At 37.6% G+C, this 20,240-nt stretch overlaps 3 protein-coding genes and 1 long non-coding RNA gene across 6 annotated transcripts; 3 read left to right on the top strand and 1 right to left on the bottom strand.

The window, feature by feature from the left end:
• The first annotated feature begins 4,166 nt into the window (after window positions 1-4,166).
• LOC110773552 (helicase SEN1-like) lies at window positions 4,167-7,908 on the top strand. Its single transcript, XM_021978077.2, has 6 exons — window positions 4,167-4,324; window positions 4,609-5,241; window positions 5,473-6,585; window positions 6,703-7,027; window positions 7,130-7,388; window positions 7,493-7,908. Exons 1-6 carry the CDS (start codon window positions 4,208-4,210, stop codon window positions 7,692-7,694), a joined length of 2,649 nt encoding a protein of 882 aa, XP_021833769.2. The 5' UTR covers window positions 4,167-4,207; the 3' UTR covers window positions 7,695-7,908.
• Window positions 7,909-8,574: 666 nt separating this feature from the next.
• On the top strand, window positions 8,575-10,230 carry EMB2296 (Ribosomal protein L2 family). The gene is made up of 2 exons (XM_088245069.1): window positions 8,575-9,087; window positions 9,720-10,230. The coding sequence occupies exons 1-2, from the start codon at window positions 8,648-8,650 to the stop codon at window positions 10,060-10,062; spliced, it is 783 nt and encodes a 260-aa protein (XP_088101195.1). The 5' UTR covers window positions 8,575-8,647; the 3' UTR covers window positions 10,063-10,230.
• Window positions 10,231-10,973: 743 nt separating this feature from the next.
• Window positions 10,974-15,837, top strand: LOC110773551 (putative helicase MAGATAMA 3). Its single transcript, XM_021978076.2, has 11 exons — window positions 10,974-11,103; window positions 11,205-11,345; window positions 11,475-11,993; window positions 12,169-13,317; window positions 13,404-13,728; window positions 13,800-14,058; window positions 14,162-14,378; window positions 14,608-14,972; window positions 15,142-15,268; window positions 15,453-15,503; window positions 15,659-15,837. The coding sequence occupies exons 2-9, from the start codon at window positions 11,229-11,231 to the stop codon at window positions 15,263-15,265; spliced, it is 3,075 nt and encodes a 1,024-aa protein (XP_021833768.2). The 5' UTR covers window positions 10,974-11,103; window positions 11,205-11,228; the 3' UTR covers window positions 15,266-15,268; window positions 15,453-15,503; window positions 15,659-15,837.
• LOC110773555 (uncharacterized) lies at window positions 15,602-18,227 on the bottom strand. 3 transcript variants are annotated; one of them, XR_015826078.1, is made up of 5 exons: window positions 17,945-18,227; window positions 17,528-17,761; window positions 17,304-17,440; window positions 16,614-16,720; window positions 15,602-15,742 (listed from the first exon to the last, which is right to left on the bottom strand). It is a non-coding gene; the product is annotated as an uncharacterized LOC110773555 (long non-coding RNA). The 3 variants fall into 3 exon arrangements; XR_015826077.1 differs by lacking the exon at window positions 15,602-15,742 and adding an exon at window positions 15,812-16,502; XR_002529324.2 differs by lacking the exon at window positions 15,602-15,742 and having other exon boundaries at window positions 15,812-16,720.
• Between the last annotated feature and the right edge of the window lie 2,013 nt (window positions 18,228-20,240).

Here is a 20,240-nt window from a genome sequence, read left to right as displayed (position 1 = left end):
ACAATTTCAGGTGAACCCGACCGAACTGCCTAACCCGATCATAGTGGGTGGGTTGACCTATAAATGATTGGATCTTAGGTTCAAAAAATTATAAACCTCTATGAACGGGTTGAGTTATGAATTGGAATCAAAACTTAAAAATAAGTTTAGGGTTTTTAGGTATAATGGTCTCTAAACTTTGACCTTATTTGTATTTTGGTCCTTCAATTTCCAAAATCCTTCATGTGGTCCTTCAATGTCAGTTTCGTTAGGACAAATGGTCCTGTCGTCAAATTTGTCAAATTTTTCGTTAAATTTAGGGGTAAATGGGACTTTTCAGGTTGGTTTTATTTCCCTCCATTGTGAAACTCACCTTCCCTCTGTTGCAGCCTCTCGCTAAAAGAGCCATAAAGAACCCTAAATTGAAGTCTTCTTCCTCTTTATAAGATGGTGCTTCTCAAATTGGTTGAGTAAATGTTGAAATCGTCAATTTTGGAAGCTTGGCGGTTGAGTAAATGTTTCAATTGTCAATTTTGGAAGTTTGGTCAATTTAAGAAGGTTTTTAGTTTTTAGTTTTTATTTTTATTTTTTGGGTGAAGGGAATATTCAGATAGTAGAAATTAAAAATAATACAAAGCTACCATTTTGCCCTTGCATTTAAAGGAAAAATTAGGGTTTTTAGGTCCAATGGTCCTTGAACTTTGGCCCGATTCTCATTTTGGTCCCTCAATTTCCAAAAAATTTCTTGTGGTCCTTAAACTTTAGTTTTGTAAGCACGAATAGTCCTGACGTCTCTTCTGTCAAAATTTTCGTTAAATTTAGGGGTAAGCCTTGTTGCTGGTCCATACATTCAATTCAAGCAACCTATTTTTGCCCTACTTGCTTTTTTAATATATCCTTACAAAACCCTCATTCCCAGTACCTAAACCACAACATAATTGAGACGTGCAGAGAGGAAGTCTCCCTAAGCTGCTCTATGTGAGAGGCACATGCAAACATAAGGATGGGGGGTGTGGGTTGAGAGAGAGAGAGAGAGAGAGAGAGAGAGAGAGAGAGATAGGGGTTGGGGTTGTTGGATAATTGCACGGTTGGGGTGTTGGATAATTGAAGGGGCTAGGGTGGGTTGTGGTTGGTTGGGGAAGATAGTGCATGGGGTGTTGCAGGGCCGGTCTTGAGATTTTGAAGGCCCTGTGCGAACCTTAAACTGGGGCCTCACATAAGCTAACACAAACTTACACTATTACGTAATGTCATACAATAAATATTTTTTTTCCTTAAAGTGACCAAAGTACCCCTACTTTCAAAGGCAAAATTGAAATTTCACAAAAGAATTAAATTTGATTAAATCAATTAAATTGGATCAGGGATGTTACACCTTTTGAATAATCACCATGATTGTGACGATAAGTCTTTGTCGTAATAGATCATATTCATATATTAAATATTTTTTAACACCTAATTTATTTTGTATCAATATTCCAACAACATCATTAATTGGATGCGACTTTTTTGGTTGAGTTAGTTGGATGCATTATTTTTGCAAAATTAAATATGTTTTTAACACCTAATTTATTTTGTATCAATATTCCAAGAACATCATTAATTGGATGCAACTTTTTTGGTTGAGTTAGTTGGATGCATTATTTTTGCAAAATTAAATATCTGAGCATATATAAAAAAATCATGTACCACTTTACTAACCACATTTTTAATTGAGGTGAGCCCTATTTATGGAAGTCTTATCTCTATGGGCACTTGAAAATAAAAAATCTACTTGAGTAATTGAAGAGCTAGCGTCAAGTCAATGATGGGGACGTATGCACATGACAAGCAATGTCTGCACATAGGAATATAGATATTATTGGGGCAATTAGAATATTCTTACTGAAGAATATATATATATATAGTGCCATGCATGCAGTTGAGAGATTCAGTGTCATCATTTGAGGAATGAGGTGCTTAGTCGTTGGATCTATTTCAATGAAATCATGTGGTTGAGATTGATTTAAGTGTTTAAACTTGTTTGTGTCTAATGACTTGCCAAAAACCAACATGTACGTACGCTTTACTACGTAGCAAGGCTGCTGTAACTCGTCCACGTGTTATAATATGGATGGGCGATATGGTTAATATTTCCCACTTTTATAATATAATATCAATAAATATCCACTTATATATTCTAACAAATGAGTTATACCATGTGACATACTTTCATACTACGTACACTATAATTACTCACACTTAAAACATCCACAATGGGGTCCCTAAACCACTTTTCTTAGACAAATTTTAGGGAGGAATTGGAAAAATACAACTCCAACCATGCTCCCTATTCACCTCCTAAAATAGAGAGACCTTTAGGAACTCCTAAATATGAGGAGAGAGAGAAAGAACTCCTAGTAGCTCCTTATAATTTAATGATGTTTCGTTTTATGCATAGTTTAAACTTTTAATTAATACAAACTATTTTTTTTTATAGAGATGATAACCAATCATATTGAATTAAAAAATAACTATAGTATTTATGACTTCCTAATTTAGGGAGTATGATTGGAGTTCAAATTTTATAGAGTTCCCAAATAACTTTTGTGTGTTTTTAGCTAAATTTTAACTAAAGAATAAGGAGCATGACCTTTGCCTACATAATTACTGACTAATTCCTTGTGATCGGGAATTTATTATTTCAGTATGTGGTTGTGAAAGTAGCTGGGATATTGAATGTTGGTGTTGACATTGGACAAGCTGCTATAAACAGTGGTTGCAACATTATGTGATTGAGAGACAGCAGAGCAGTTTTTATCTTTCAACGAAAACAATAAGTTTCAAAAAAACAAACCAAAATTTTAATTTGACCTTAATTGTCATTATGGTGATTTTGCTGCTAGCTAGGTCACATTTGCATATGACTCTGTTCTTTAAAGAAATTTTACTGGTCTTGTACATAATAAATTTTCAACTATAATTTTTATAAAAAAAATTGTCAAAGGATTAAAAAAGAGAGCCAAGGAGAGATATTGGTGATGATTATTACTTACAGAAAATAACGTGTTTGCCTTTTTAATTATTATGATTATTAATTGTTGTTACCAAAAAAACCAAAAAAGAACTAAAACTATGATTGATCTACACAAGCGGGTTTTGAAGTTGTGTCCTGAATGGAAGTTGAGGCCCTGCAAACCAATACAACTAGAAATGTCTTCGTGTCAAAAATTTGCTCGCTAAATATATATATATATTATACAAATAAAAAAATTCGGGGGCCCTGTGCGGTGGCACCACTTGCACACCCTCAGGGCCGCCCCTGGGGTGTTGGTTGGCTAGTTCAATAGGTGTGTTGAGTAATTGCAAGGGCTGGGGTGGGGGTTGTGGTTAGTCGGGGAAGATGGTGGTTGGGGTGGCTGAGCTGGGTTGTGGTTGGTCAGGGGAAAAAGGAATTGCTCCACATATATCACGAGCCAAGTAATTTACGTTTTTGTCCCTTAACTAATCCCCATGTACGCACATGGTCATTTTTGACAAAAAAAATTGACAGAACTGAAGGTAGGACCATTGGTCCTAACAAATTGGAAGTTGAAGGACCACATGAACGATTTTGGAAAATGAAGGACCAAAATGCGAATCGAATCGAAGTTTAGAGACCATTGAACCTAAAAATCAGGATAAGTTAACAAAATTGACTGCAGGACCATTTGTCCTAACGAAACTGAAGTTGAAGGACCATAGGAATGATTTTGAAAATTTGGGGACTAAAATGCGAATCAGGTCAAAGTTCAGGGACCATTAAACCTAAAAATCCATAAGCTTAATTTTGAGTTAACCTGACCGAACCGCCCAATTTGATCACAAAAAATTTGAGTTGGGTTGGGTTAACCTAATAATGAGCGAGTCTTGAGCTCAAGAAATCATAAACCGATATATATCGGATTGGACTACGGGTTAAGACTAAAACTGACCGAACCCAACCCATGCTCACCCCTAGAAAATTGGATGAAAGCGTAAAAATTTGACAGCATGTGCTAAATTGACCCTTTAAAATAGTCTGAAGGGTAAATTGGCTGAAAAAATAATTCAAGTGTTAAACTCTACAGTCATGATAGTTGAGGGTGTTATTGTAAACTTGTTTTTTGTACTCTCGCGTCTGTACTAAGCAAAGTGGAAGAAATCAGAAGCCATTGTGCATATATATATATATCAGAAGTTGGGGAATTCAGTTGACTAAGTAATAATTATGGATGAGGAGAATGAGGTGAAGAAGCCTTTTGAAGTTGCAGGTAGAAGCTTAATAGACTTGGTCTTCTCTTGGTCTCTGAGGAATGTTCTCGACAGAGATCTTTATAAACACCAGGTTTTCTTTCCAGTTATTTATCTCATCATGCATATCTAGCTAGTGTGTTGTCAACTTTCCTTTCATCTCATTTTATAAATAATTTATATTAGTAAATGCATGAGTTTTCAGTTTATATATGCATGAGTTTATCAGACCAAAAAAAAATTTGTATGAGTTTATATATATAAAATAACTGCCTTTAGCTTTTATTTGCTTCTTTCAATCTTTTTCTTTGCATAATATCTAAATTACTGGTAAATTAGCTCATAATTATATATGTGTGTACCAAAATTCACTTGCAGGTGACCAAAATTCCAAAGACATTTTCGACAGTGGCGAGTTACATGAAGTCATTCATTCCTTCACTTATTGAGGAGACTCATTCTGATTTACTCTCAAGCATGATGGCTCTTTCGCAGGCACCTATTTGTGAGATTCTGACTGTTGAAACTTCTAAGCATCATAAGGCTCTCAAAGACTTGTTCTATGAAATTACAGTTAGGAAGACGAGACAAACCGAAAGTAATGCAGGAAAATATGAGCCAAAGGTTGGAGATATCTTTGCCTTGACTAATATTAGACCAAAATGCATTGATGATTTGAACAGGCCTGGAAATTTCTATCTTGTTGCATATGTTCTCCGATCGAAAGATGACAGCTCAGGCAAGCTCCCAATACTCTCATCAAAGCCTATCAGTGGAGAAGGATACTGTTGGGGCCCGGAAATTAAACTGCCCCAAATAAACAACGAATTGACCCATGTCAATTTTGGTCCAAATAGATTCAAGCAAATAGAGAGCAAGAGAGAAACACTGTTTGCTGTCTATTTGATGAACACGATCACAAATGTTCGTGTATGGAACGCGTTGAACTCAGAAGAGGCGAACACAAATATAATTAAGAATGTGCTGAAAGTGCAACCCAATTCATCAGATGTATTTTTCTCTACTCTTATCTTCAACTCAAAATCATGCACGCTGAACCTTCTTCATGTTTTTGAATAAAAATCTTATTTGATTGGATTGCCAACCATGTTTAATTGTCAATTAACTCTTAAACCAAATAGTCTCTCCCTCGATATCCAGTTATGTTGGTTTTACCTGCCAAGCTATTATGTGACTATTTTCACATACCTCACTAATCCATTTTATGTTTGTTTCTTACAGGATGAGAATTCTTGCACAATTTGTTTTTCCAAACAAATATACTCCCCTGCCCTTTCTAGAAAATGGTCCAAAATGTGCTCTGATCTAAATGATTCCCAAAAGGCAGCAGTTTTAAACTGTATCAGTTTGAGCAAGTGTCATCACCATAATGCCATAAAACTAATATGGGGACCTCCGGGAACTGGAAAAACCAAGACAGTTGGTATGTCACTCTTTACCCTCTTTAAGTTGAAGTGCAGAACACTAACATGTGCTCCAACCAATACTGCCGTGTTAGAAGTTACGGCGAGACTCCTGAGGTTGGTTAATCAGTCTCTTAATTATGGAAAGTATGGACTAGGAGATATAATTCTATTTGGGAATGTGGAGCAAATGAAGATCGATAAGTATAACGACCTTTTTGAGGTATTTCTTGATACTCGTCTTAATATTCTCTCTAAGTGTCTTGCCCCTTTGTCTGGTTGGAAACACTGGTTAGAATCCCTGATAGGTCTACTTGAGGATCCACAGCTACACTACATGTTGTATGTAAAGCAAAAGAGGGAAAAACACAATAAGGGTGATGACCAAGATGATAGCAGCTCAACAAGTGATGATGAGAATCATCTTTTGTCGTTTGATGAGTTTGTGAAGAAAAAATTTGTTTACTTTAGTGAGCAGCTGGAAACTTGTATGGTAAACATGTACACCCACTTGCCAACATCTTGCATTTCACTTGAGGTTGTGAAGGACATGATTACAGTTTTGGATTTGCTTACGTTGATTAAATCTATAATGTATCGGGCTGGTGTTGCGAATCATAGGTTACGATTACTTCTTGAAGAATATTGCACTCAAATTCTTAAGTCCCTCCGTGCATTTTCTGTTCCAAATTCGAATGACCGACAAACAATAAGAAATTTGTGCTTGGCAAATGCTTGTTTAATATTTAGTACTGCGTCAAGCTCTGCAAAATTGCACACTGAAGGAATGGCACCTCTGGAAATGTTAGTGATTGATGACGCGGCTCAGCTGAAAGAATGTGAATCAGCAATTCCTTTACAACTACCTGGTCTTCGCCATGCTATTCTCATAGGAGATGAGAGGCAACTCCCTGCTATGGTTAAAAGCAAGGTTTTCTTGTCATCCTTTGTGTTCTATAGTTTTCCAAATAATGACAAGCTTATCCCCACACACACACACACAATATATATAATATTATCTTAACGTCATAGCAAATGAACTTGTTAGATCTCTGAGAACGCTGAATTTGGAAGAAGTTTGTTCGAAAGACTTGTACTGTTAGGCCACAAGAAGCTCCTTCTCAATGTCCAGTATAGGATGCATCCATCGATCAGCATGTTTCCGAAACAGGAGTTCTACAACAATCAGATATTAGATGGTCCAAATGTCAGTGAAGTAAGCTATGAGAAGTCCTTCATTGAGGGCAGAATGTACGGGCCGTACTCCTTTATAAATGTAGCCAATGGAAAAGAAGAATTTGATCACCGGCATAGTCTGAAAAACATGGTTGAGGTTGCTGTGGTATATGAGATTGTTTCAAGCCTTTACGAAGGTAATTACTGTCCTAAGCTAGTTGTTGTAAGAATATGCTGCTCCGCTTGAGAAGGTTTTAGCTAAATTTTTAATTTTCGTAACTTTTCATTGTTCGCCACAGAATTTACTCGAACAAAAAAGAAGGTTAGTGTTGGGGTAATATCGCCTTACAATGCTCAAGTTAATGCAATTCAATTGAGAGTCAGAAACTACAGTGAAGTTTCTGGCACAGATTTCTCTGTACGTGTGCGATCTGTTGATGGATTCCAAGGTGGTGAAGAGGATGTTATAATTATCTCCACTGTCAGATGTAACTGGAATGGATCTGTAGGTTTCCTCTCCGATTGTCAACGAGCAAATGTGGTGCTAACTCGTGCGAGGTATTACTGTTACATTGTAGCTTGCTCATGTTGTAGATTACATGTTTTGTCTGAATTATTGGTAGTTTTGATGAAGTTAATTTTTTGTGGTTGTGTTGGTGTAGGTATTGCCTTTGGATATTGGGGAACGAAGCCACATTGAGAAACAGTAACTCAATTTGGAAGAAGCTAATTCTTGATGCGAAGAAACGTGATTGTTTCTATAATGCTGATGATGACAAGAACTTGGCTCAGGCTATTGCAGCAGCACGTCTAGAGCTTAACCAAACAGTGTGTGCAGCAGCAGGAGCAGAGCAACTTACCTGATGTAGAAGAAGCATGTTTCTGGTGGTCTTTAATTTCTTGATGCAGCAATTCAGTGAAACAATTATCGAAATATATGAACCATATTTTATTACTTGATAGCTGGTGTTTTTTTTTTGGTTGAAAGTTCCTTCTATTCTTGATTGTGGCTGTTCTTCATTCATGGATCCTCTTTTATTCTTGTGAAGTCCTATTTTTCTTCTTGTGAAACCCTAAACCCTTTCTTTTTGAAGAACTTTAAGCAATTATAAACAAGCTCAAAAGTTAGTGCATATCCAATCCCTAAATTTTGGTTCATTAAAAATGTAAATCCAGCATGCAGCTGATCCCAATTTTTAAAGTTGCCCAACATAAAGAAACCTATTTCAAACAATTCTACTACCAAAGCTCCTGCAATCTAAAAACCCAATACCTGAATCCATTGACAAAACAAACCCATATCTCAAAGATGTGCAGCATGCATCAATCAATATCAAGCAAAAATTGGAATCATGGCCTATTTTATATAGTTTAAGTTTTTTATTTTATTTTTTATTACAAGCGATTACGAGAGGGGGATTTACACGAATATTCATTGGGTGCTTGGGGGTTTCGAATATCTGTCCACATGGATGAAGGTGAAAGAGTTCAACCAACTGAGCTATACCCCACTAACTACAGTTTAAGTCCTTAAATGTACCTAAAAAAATGTATGAAGAGTAAATTGATAATTAAGGTATAGTACAATATAAGGGGCAAAACGGCAGATAACACTAGGACTAAATTTAAATCCTCTCATTGACCAAAAAAAAAAAAATTAAATCCGTTTCGAATTATAAAAATTAGGCCCAACTCTAACACATTTTGGGCCGTATCCAAATGCTATAAATTTGTGAGTTCTAGGGTTTACTTGCGAAGCAACATTTGGGGGCCGCTACCGCTAGCAGAGAAGAGAGACATTTCAGCGGGAAGCCGCCATGGGAAGAGTCATCAGAGCTCAGCGTAAGGGTGCAGGGTCGGTCTTCAAGTCCCACACCCACCACCGCAAGGGTCCCGCCCGATTCCGCAGCCTCGACTTCGGCGAGCGCAACGGCTACCTCAAGGGCGTCGTCACCGAGATCATCCACGACCCGGGTCGCGGAGCCCCGCTCGCCCGAGTCAGCTTCCGCCATCCTTTCCGATACAAGAAGCAGAACGAGCTCTTCGTCGCCGCTGAGGGAATCTACACTGGCCAGTTCATCTACTGTGGGAAGAAGGCCAATCTGGTCGTCGGCAATGTGTTGCCTCTCAGATCGATCCCGGAGGGAGCTGTCGTCTGCAACGTCGAGCACCATGTTGGTGACCGTGGAGTCCTTGCCAGGGCTTCTGGCGATTACGCTGTTGTTATCAGCCACAACCCTGATAACGATACCTCCAGGTCTCTCTCTCTCTCTCTCTCTCTCATCCTTCTGTTTCCGTTTGATAATTATATCCTAAGAACATTAATTAGTAATTATATCTTATTTGATGAAATGTAGTTTGCTTTCAATAATGAAGCATGAAATATGACATTTTTATTGAAAATTCCCACTTGGGTAAAAGTAGCTAGTGTTTTGTTTCTTGGATTTTGTTGAATTAGTGGTGTGGCTATGAACCAATATAATTAGTAGTAAGACTTTTGACTTGGGTTGGATTATATTTGAATTTTAGTAGGATTGGGTCTCAACCAACGTTTCATTTTATTTCAAGTGTGTGTTATGTGATTTTTCTTGAGATTATAATTGCTTTATATTCTTGTCTTCACTTTCTACCTGTGCAGGCTCTGGTTTGTACTAATCCGATTTGATCTTTCGGTTTTTGACATCTATTACTGAATGTACTTCTCAGTTTAGCTTGTCATTAGCTTCTCTGTTTTCTTGGTCAAGGTCTTTTACTTGAAATGTTATGCATTGATTATAGTAAGGTTTTATGCCAGTTGTGTTTTTACAAATAATGGATCGTGTTGGTGTGACATGCTTGCTGCGTTGGTTAGGGACTAAGTCATTGTGTCTGTTTACATGTTCTCAACAGGATTAAGCTTCCTTCTGGTGCGAAGAAGATTGTGCCAAGTGGTTGCAGGGCAATGATTGGGCAGGTTGCTGGCGGCGGTAGGACTGAAAAGCCAATGCTCAAGGCTGGTAATGCATACCACAAATTCAGAGTGAAGAGGAACTGCTGGCCTAAGGTTCGTGGTGTGGCTATGAACCCAGTTGAGCATCCTCACGGAGGAGGTAACCACCAGCACATTGGACATGCAAGCACAGTCAGGCGTGATGCTCCTCCTGGCCAGAAGGTCGGTCTCATTGCTGCAAGGAGAACAGGAAGACTTAGAGGGCAAGCTGCTGCCACTGCTTCCAAGGCTGACAAGGCTTAAGATTAATGTTATTTTTTTTTTGTTCTGATTTTAGACCGCAGAATCTTCTAAGAGTGCTCAACATCACCATTTTTCCTTAGTTAAGTTTGCTATTTTGGTACCGATTACTTCGTGTACTAGTTATCTGAGACTAGCGGATTTATTTCGTGGTAGAAATTTTGTTTAGTTGATGGTCCTTTTCGATCTAAATTTTGCCAGTTCCATGGAAATTCAGCCACCCAGAAGAATATATTGCAGACAAGGTTCATACAGAAAGAAAACATTGAAATTTATTTGAAATTATGTTGGAATTTATGGCCGCAAAATTGAGTTAGTCTAAAAGGTCATACATAGAATATGAATCAAAAATATTGTATTACACAGACCATAATTCTTTTTCCAGCATTTTGTTTCAGAACTAATTCGAACCTTCTTCTGTATAGTTACCGAAACAAATAGGAGGAATTGGTAGGGGATGAACTAACACGATTGTAGCTGTTAGATCGCCCATTAATCACAATTTATTGAATTCTGTTCCCATTAGATACAAATTTGTAATGCATTGAAACATCTCTGATGGCCTTTAGGCTTAACTAAACTGCTTTTTATATTTTTCGTCTTCATTTTTTTCTTTTTACTTTTCTGGAGTGAATTTTCATTTCTCACTTCCCACGTAACAGAAGTGTGACTTTAATAAAAGAAAAAAGCACTCTTTTTTTTTCGGTCAGAAAAAGAAAAAGCACTTGAAGCTGTCGCCTTCTTGGTCTTCTGTATATTATATTCAATATTCCAAAATTCTTGTACCCGTTTGTTTTCTTCCTATAAAAATAAATTTGCATAATCTTTAATCCTTATTTTCCTTCCATTTTTTTTAAAAACATAAATCATTACAAGTTGTCACTTTCCTCTTAGTTTAGTCCTTGACTTATTGCAGAAGTACTTGGCTATCAAGTTGTTGATGCAAAGAAAAAGGAAATATGCAGCTGCTGGGAAGGTCTCTTTCACTGTACCCTGCAGACTTGTTTTGACCAAATGGCAAGCCATGCTCTGCTTCCGTGCTAAGTAATTTACTATATATATACTTTAAAAGAAAATGATCTTAGACTAAGTAATTGACTTGCGCTTGACTTGAAATTCCACAACTTACAAAGTAGTCATTGCAGATAGCAAAAGATCAGTAAGCAGCTATGGATCATCAAGAGAGTAATGTGAAAAAGGAGGGCGTTGCCGGTAGAAGCTTAATCGATTTGGTCTTCTCTTGGTCTATGAAGGATGTTCTCAAAAAAAATCTTTACAAAAAACAGGTTTGTTTTCTGAGCAATGCTTAATTTCTGTCATGTCATCATGTTTTCTGAGCAATGCTTAATTAGAAAACTAGCTACAATGGGATGAGTTATGCATGTCGATTTCACTTTGGTTGTGTCAACTTACAGGTGACGAAAATTCCTGAGACATTTTCGACTGTGACGAGTTACATGAAATCGTTCATTCCTTCACTTGTTGAGGAAACACATGTTGATTTACTCTCAAGCATGATGACTCTGTCACAGGCACCTATCTGTGAAATTCTGTCTGTTAAAACTTCTAAGGTTCATAAACCTCCCAAGGACTTGTTTTATGATATTATAATTAAGGGCAGGGGAGAAGCTGCAGGATCATATGAGCCGCAGGCTGGAGATCTTATTGCCTTGACTGATGTCAGACCAAAATGCACCAATGATGTGAACAAGCCCAGAGATTCATATCTCATTGCGTATGTTCTTCGAGGCAGAGATAATAACCTCTCAATACTCTCATCAAAGCCTATCAATAAAGAAGGAGGAAAAAAACTTCTTGCTGTCTATCTAATCAACATGACGACAAATGTTCGCGTATGGAGAGCTTTGAACTCAGAAGGGGCCAACACAAATTTAACAAAGAATGTGCTGCAAGTGCAACCCAATTCATCACATGTAATTTTTTTCTTCTTGACTCTATCTTTACTTTAACATCATGCATGCACATTCATTAGGCCTTCTTCATGTTTTCAAAACAAGGATGATCTACTCTGATTGCATTGTTGGCCATGCTTAGTTGCTAATTGATTCCCAAAGCCCCAAACAACAGGTTTATGTTTCTTTCTTACAGGGTGGGAATTCTTGTTCAATTTGCTTTTCCAAAGAAAAATGCTCTGCTGCCCTTTCAAATAGATGGCCCTCAATGGGCTCTGATCTAAATGATTCCCAAGAAGCTGCAGTTTTGAACAGTATCAGTTTGAGTAAATGTACTCACCAAAATACCATCAAACTAATATGGGGTCCTCCTGGGACTGGAAAAACCAAGACAGTTGCTATGTCACTCTTTTCCCTCTTCAAGTTGAAGTGCCGAACACTAACATGTGCTCCAACGAATATCGCCGTGTTAGAAGTGGCAGCGCGACTGCCGGGATTGGTTAATCAGTCTCTTGGTTGTGGAAAGTATGGACTTGGAGATATAATTCTATTTGGGAATGGGGAGCGGATGAAGATCGATAATTATGATGACCTTGTTGAGGTATTTCTTGATTATCGTATTGAAATTCTGGCCGAGTGTTTTAACCCTTGGACTGGATGGAAACATTGGTTGGAATCAATGATAGGTTTGCTTGAGGATCCACAGGAAAAGTACTTGTTGTATTCGAAAGAAATAAGGGAAAGAAGATGCGATGAGGATGGCAAAGATAGCAATAATCTTTTGACAACGATGAAGAGAGTGGTCAATGATAGCAACTCAACAAAGGATGATGAGGATGATTTTCTGACCTTAGAGGAGTTTGTGAAGGAAAAACTTTGTTCAATTGGTAAAGATCTGAAGATTTGCATGGAAAATTTGTACACCCACTTACCAACTTCTTGCATTTCACTGGAGGTTGTGAAGGCCATGATTAGAGCTTCGGATTTGCTCAGTTCTCTTAAAGCTTTACTGCAGGATGTTGGTTTTGCTAATGAAAGGTCCCAGTTAGTTCTAAAAGATTGTGTTCGTACACTGATGTCACTTCGTGAATTTTCTGTTCCTGATTTGAATGATTTGAAGAAAATAAGGACATTGTGCTTGGCAAATGCTTGTTTAATATTTTGCACCGCATCAAGCTCTGCTAAATTGCACACAGAGAGAATGAGACCTCTAGAATTGCTAGTGATTGATGAAGCTGCTCAGCTTAAAGAATGTGAATCAGCAATTCCTTTGCAACTGCCTGGTCTTCGCCATGCTATTCTCATAGGAGATGAGAAGCAACTCCCTGCTATGGTTAAAAGCAAGGTTTCATTTTGTCCCTTGTGCTGTTTAGTTTTCAAATTTTGATAAGCTTTTATGTTTATGTGAATTTTGAACAATGCAACTTTCAGATTTCTGAGAAGGCTGGTTTTGGAAGAAGTTTGTTCGGAAGGCTTGTACAGTTGGGACATAAGAAGCACCTTCTCAATGTCCAGTACAGAATGCATCCATCAATCAGCATATTCCCAAAAGGGGAATTTTACAAGAACCGGATATTAGATGGTCCAAATGTCAAGCAAAGAAGCTATGAGAGGTCTTTTCTTTCAGGAAAAATGTACGGATCCTACTCCTTTATAGATATAGTCAATGGAAAAGAAGAATTGGATCGCTGGCATAGTCCAAAAAATATGGTTGAGGTTGCTGTGGTCTGTGAGATTGTGGCAAGCCTTTACAGAGGTACGTTTTGCTGTAAGCTAGTGTATATGTTCTTAGCTTTTTTGTAACTATTTCTTTTTAATGGACCACAGAATTTACTCGAACAAAGAAGAAGGTTAGTGTTGGGGTAATATCACCTTACAAAGCTCAAGTTAATGCAATTCAAGAGAGAGTCGGAGAATACAGTGAAGTTTCTGGCACTGACTTCTCCGTAAGTGTGCGATCTGTTGACGGCTTTCAAGGTGGTGAAGATGATGTGATAATTATCTCCACTGTCAGATGTAATGAGAAAGGATCTGTAGGTTTCGTCTCCAACCTTCAAAGAGCAAACGTGATGCTAACGCGTGCAAGGTACTTTTGTCATATTAGGGGTTTTACTTGCAGCAGCTTCTATCTAGTGTCTGAATTTTTGATGGTTTTTGACGAACTTCATCAATTGTTTTATGTCTGTTAGGTACTGTCTTTGGATTTTGGGGAACGAAGCGACTTTGATTAGCAGTAACTCTATTTGGAAGAAGCTAATTCTTGATGCAAAGAAACGCAAATGTTTTTATAATGCTCATGAGGACAAGGACTTGGCTCAGGCCATTGCAGCAGCCCTCATGGAGCTTGGCCAACTACATATTCTACTTAATGCTGATTCTCTGCTGTTCAAAAACGCCAAATGGAAGGTATGCTGCTACATTTCCCTTTCATTCGAGTTCTACATGGCTCCTAAATTATCAAGGCTTTATAGACTTCACAAATCTCCTTTGTAACATGTATAAATTATCCAGGGAGAGCTGAATAGGGGAACATGCCTTTTTAAAGGCGAATTCGTTCTGCATTTAGATTCTGTGTTTTGCAGCATTTATTCTTCATATATTAGTATTAGCATTAATCAATCTTCTTCCTGTATAGGTTTATTTCACCAAAAAATTTCAGAATTCCATGGAGAAGATTAAAGACACTGACATCCGTCAAGAAGTGGTTTCCTTATTAACAAAGCTCTCTGACGGTTGGCGCCAATCTTGCAAGGATAAAGGAGTTATAGTTCATCGGGGTACTTGTGGTCAGCTGTTAGAGAAGTATAAAGTGAAAGGGCAGCTGAATCTCATTTGGTCTGTAGATGTTCTCGAGGAGAACTCAGATTACGTCCAGGTTCTGAAGATTTGGGATGTTCTTCCAGTTTCTGATACTACCGAATTTGCGGAGCGGCTTCAGATCATTTTTCGTAGTTATACAGCTGATAAGATGAACCTCTGCCTGCTCAGATGTGTTGAGGGGTACGTATGCACTCACTTTTAATTTTTCTTGTGAATTTATTCATTGTGTACATATAGAAATTTAGCAAAAGTTAAAGTTGTACAGAATAGAACAGTACATTTGTGCTGATTAAAAGGTTTCTATAGACATGGCTTGAATCATCCATCCATTGTTTCTCAATTGGTATAGAGACAAAGTTGTTCCAATGAGATCCCTGGTAGATTCGAGCAGTTCCCGTGCGGCTGATCCTGTGGAGATTCTTTCAAAACCGTTATCTTCACTCAGTCTAACAGATGAGCCAAACATCAAGTAGTGGGTGAGTGTTCACTCTGTACATCTTCCATATGACTACATGTTTTGTTAAAAACTAGGTGGTATGTTAGGCTCAAGATTTTCACTCTTTTTCTAAATACAAGATATGTAAATGAACACAATTCTCTAATTTGGGCTCATTGATTGTTGCAATTAAGTACTGATTCTTTCATATAAATAATTATCAGAAAGAGTATCATGTCCACAAGGTGAAGAAAGAAGGACACCGGGTTGAGGAGGTAATCAAGCTTTGCTTAGTCGAGGCACACAATTTCTAATTTCCTATCTTCTCTTCCTACTTACCAGATAACATTGAAATGCTTCTCCATTTAAGCCATCTTTTCATAAATAAACTTTGGTATATTTTAACACAACTTTTGAAAACGGTGTGCAGCATAGCAGCAGCAGCAACAACGGAAGAATTTGAAGGTGTTGTACCTCCGTGAGATGTCATATATATGAAAGTTTTAGCCATTACCTGATATAGAGAAAGTAGAAATATGTTCATCTTTGATTACTTGATCAAACAATTTTTGAAATATATGAATGAAGAATCAATTATATTACTTTATAGCATGCATCCATGGGTCCTTCCCCTTGTTATAAGGTGTTTAAGGCTCTAGTTTCTATCAACTTGGGTTCAAAACCCAAGAGAACTGGCACCGGAGCCAGAACAATATCTACCAATCGTTGTCAAGAATATAAAATCTCACATAGTGAATTTTAAGCCTTGGACAACCTTGGACGACCACTCGTTGCCAATTTATTTTGCGTTAGATACTCAACACTGTCCAATTCAAAACCCACAAGCCTAATTCAATCCAACAGGTGCCAAAGTTTTGATTTTCGTCAGCAAAAACTCTCCGTTCCTGAATCAAGGGGAACAATATGTAAAAGAAGAGGGAAGTCCTTGCTCATGTAACAGCTCCAAAGACACTCCCTTAGCCCCTCTAACTTGTTCCACAAACCCCTCTGCTATCCAAAGTCGAATAAGCGCTTTTACACCGAATCAAATAATCTTCCGGAAAAATGCAACCAAGCTTAAGATGGTAGGGTAAATCATTGAAGCTTAGCCAATTTTTGGTTGACATGAGAGCACCCAAAGCTACAATGCCTAGAGTTTTCCAGCAAGATCCCTGGCTTTGAGTTCAAAGCTCTGGTGGTGGGTAAAATCTATTTGAACAGCTAGAGAAAGCTTTCATGCAAAATAGATCCCAAGCCTCACTCCTTTTGAGTGGCTGAACATGAAGAACAATGGGTATTTCTCACCCACAAACACATCTAAGCAGAGAGCATTTATAAAATTATAGAAGCAAATAATTATAATAGAAAGGAAAAGTAACGCCTACTTGCAATTGTTCATCAGTCATCACCATCCTCATGCTTCACATTCACAAGGGGCCCTGCCAACTGAGCATTCTTTTCTGCTACTTACATTCCCATTCCCGTTCGCATACTGCAAAATAAATATCCAGCATCCATAATATTTAACTAAATTATAAACAGGAAAACCCAAATATAACCTAATAAAATTGGGAGTAAAGTTTTATCCCATGAATTATCATGCTAATCGAACTCAACCCCTCAAACTTAAAAATCAGCCACTTCAGCACTCAAACTCATTAAAACAACCAATTTAACCCTTGCCCTTTACGTTTCTCGAATTTCATCCAATTTTCCGTTAGTGATAAGGTTAAATTTGTCATTTCGAGTAAAGTAAAAATCAATACATAAAATAAAATTATCATAACAATAATAAAATCCTAAATAATAAATAATAACATTGGCATGTATTATGATCTTTTTTACAAGCCATATGGGAGAAGAGAGGATTAGAACATAGATAACTGCTTCTAATCAAACCACTTAACTTCAGGTGCATGTATTACGTTAGAAACAAGAATCAGGCTATAAAAAAAAAAAGGGTTTTTGATTGAAATGGTCCCCCAACCATTGCTCGAGTTTCATTTTGGTCCACAAACTAAATTTTTCATTTCAAAAGTCCTTCAACCCTCTATTTAGTATCAAAATGGTCCTACCTTAAAAGTCTGTCCATCCCTGCAACTCACCCGATTCCTCTCTCTGTCAATTATTCTGTTGAACACTATTTACTTGTCCGCCATAGAATACGGTCATTTGTGCCTTTTGAGGCTCTCCTGGGGAAGATTTCTTCACACTGACACATGATGAACAAGCCATAATGAGCCCAAGAAAATACTTCACATATAAGTTATAACAGACCTAGCTATATATAACTTCTTACTTGCCCATGTGCAATAAACTGAACAAAATCATTTGCTGCAACAATGCCTTTAAATTTACAGAAATTGGATCTACGGAACCTCTTCTATGGGAACAGAGGAGCCAAAACCAGCTTGTTGAGGGAACAAATCCATGGATTTAAAGTCCCTAAGAGTTGTTGGCACATTCCTTGAATTTTCCAGAAATGGAAAGAAATTCATAGGTGGGGCATTCTGACGAAATATCTCAGGTGTCCCTGCCCATGTAGCAGCATCAGCTCAATGAATCAAATACTATCTTAGGAACTAAAGAAGAAAAATTCTAAAACCCTTTGGTGGACAGCTACTAGAAACAGAAATTTTAAGGGCAGATTAGAGATGGGTATTCTGAGTTCGATTTTGGGGTTGGAACTTCAATTGGGCTTGTGATCAGGTATTACCTTTCATCTACTTCCAGCCAACTGATTTCATGGTCGACTCCATCTTCCTTTCTTGTTCTCCAATTTCCTTCCTCTTCATTGCTAATTCTGCTTTTGTGATGGGATCTATCTAGCTGGGAGAGGAGGTAGTGGATGTCTTGAGAAGTTTTTGGTGGGAGAGGAGGCTCGTGGGGGGAAAGAGAAAGAGAGACAGACAGACAGACAGACAGAGTGGTGGTGGTGGTGGTGGTGGTGGTGAATCACATCTCTTCCTTGTTCCTGGTCCTCCAACGACAGTAGGTGTTTCTGGTGAGATTCAAATTTTTAATTTTTAATTTAATTTTCTAATTTTAAAAATAGTTTCCTTTAATTTTAATTAATTAATTTATATTTTAATTTATATGGACAGTTTTACCCCTCAATTTAGCGATAATATTAACAGACTTTAACAATATGACCGTTTTGATACTAAATGGAGAGTTAATGGACTATTGAAATGAAAAATTTAGCTCGTTAGACCAAAATGAAACTCGAGCAATAATTGGGGGACCGTTTCAATCAAAAACTCCAAAACAAAAAACAAAACAAAAACAAGAATCAGGTTAATCCCAAGAAATTAGATATCATACGAAACTATCTCATATTTAAAATACTTAGCATGAACCATTGCATTGTGAAAATACCTGTAGGATGACTAAAAATGCCTAGAAGGGGATGAATAGGCTAATTTGAGTTTATTAGCAATAAATAACAATAGACTTTCGAAGCAGGATTGATATAGGTTATCAATCCTGATATGTGCAGAGCTGAAAGTAAAAGAACATGCAGATATTTATTTTACGTGGTAAAACCCCACCTCTAGGGAAAATCCACGGGACTCCTTAGTCAAGAACAAATACACTATGAAATTGAAATTACAAGAGGTACTTAGACACTTATTCTAGACTCAATCTAGATAAAGTTTACCGACTTCTGTGTAATTCAACTTCTGTCACGGGATGATCTTCAACACTCCTTACGTTGAACGCAATATTGGTCGCGATTGCTTCAAGCTCACGGGAGGATAAACGCCACAATGATTTTGGTGCCCTCAACCATATGAGTCACCGACATGCATATGTATGCAATTATGAATTATGAAAGGATTCAATAAATCACCAAGCAACAAAAGAGCACTTGATGATTTACTGAAGAAAATAAACACAGCAGCTTTTGCACAAACAGATCCAATATGCTCTAAAGATTAAAACGTCAAAAGCCATTGGATAAAGAGAAACAACCGTGCTTATATTCAAAACAGGTTTCTCTCCCTAGAGAGAAACCCATGTGTTCACAAGTGCTATGCAACTACAACTCTAAAACTTATTCAAACTAGACACCTAAACCTGATGCACAAGGGTCTCTTCATGAGACATCCAGCAGGACAAGCCAACTACCCCATTATGAATATGAAACTTGATTCAACAAGGACTCATCATGACAACACCAAACAACCACTATTATTAAGAAATAATTTTCTCCTAAATCAAGGTAACTAGGAGATAAGCAACGTAACTTAAATCACAATGGCATAAAAAATAGTTGTAATTATAAACCCTATTTTGAATGCCTGATTATGTCATGATTTACCTGTTTGTCAAGTTCCTCATATGGTCAAGTCATGCCTCGGAAATATGTGGTTGAGCGAGTTGTGCCAAAACGTCCAGTGACAATTCCTCTCAAACTAATTTTCAACCTATGCTAAAGTCTAGGAAATGCCAATACAAATTTTCGTACTAACAATCTCCCCCTTTGGCATTTCCTGGACAAAACACTAGATTACATATCAACCACGTTTACAAGAAAACCTACACAAACCTAGTTTACTTTGTCAAACAGATATTTAGTTCTTGTAACGTCTGCACACCAACAAACAGACTACCAGTGAGGCATAATAGAATTGAAATAATAATAACCAGAACTTGATACAGTTAAATAGCAATATTTCATATGTCGGGAGATTAAGCAGAGTACTACAAGTTCTGATCCCATAGACAAAAAAAAGGATATCTCCCCCTAAATTTCAAGTTTCTACTCTCAATAGTTACTCCCCCTAAATCTCATATGTAACACAAAATACTCTCCCCCTTTTTGTTTAGGAAATCCAAAGGAACACAGAGAGCACTGCAAAAGAGAACAGATGAACCTTAGATGCTGCGAGCCCGAGGAGGAGGAAGATCGAGATGGGGGTTCAGCAAGCATGACTACCAAAGAAGGAGAAGCTGCAGATCGGCGGCGCACGGAAAGTGATGGACTGTGATCAGTGGCAACGGAGGAG

This window comes from Prunus avium, chromosome 1 (assembly GCF_965620075.1).
Source record: "Prunus avium chromosome 1, drPruAviu1.hap1.1, whole genome shotgun sequence".
In the NCBI taxonomy this organism is placed as follows: domain Eukaryota; kingdom Viridiplantae; phylum Streptophyta; class Magnoliopsida; order Rosales; family Rosaceae; genus Prunus; species Prunus avium.
Note: the sequence above shows the minus strand (reverse complement) of the source record. Positions and strands in the feature narration are given on the sequence as shown.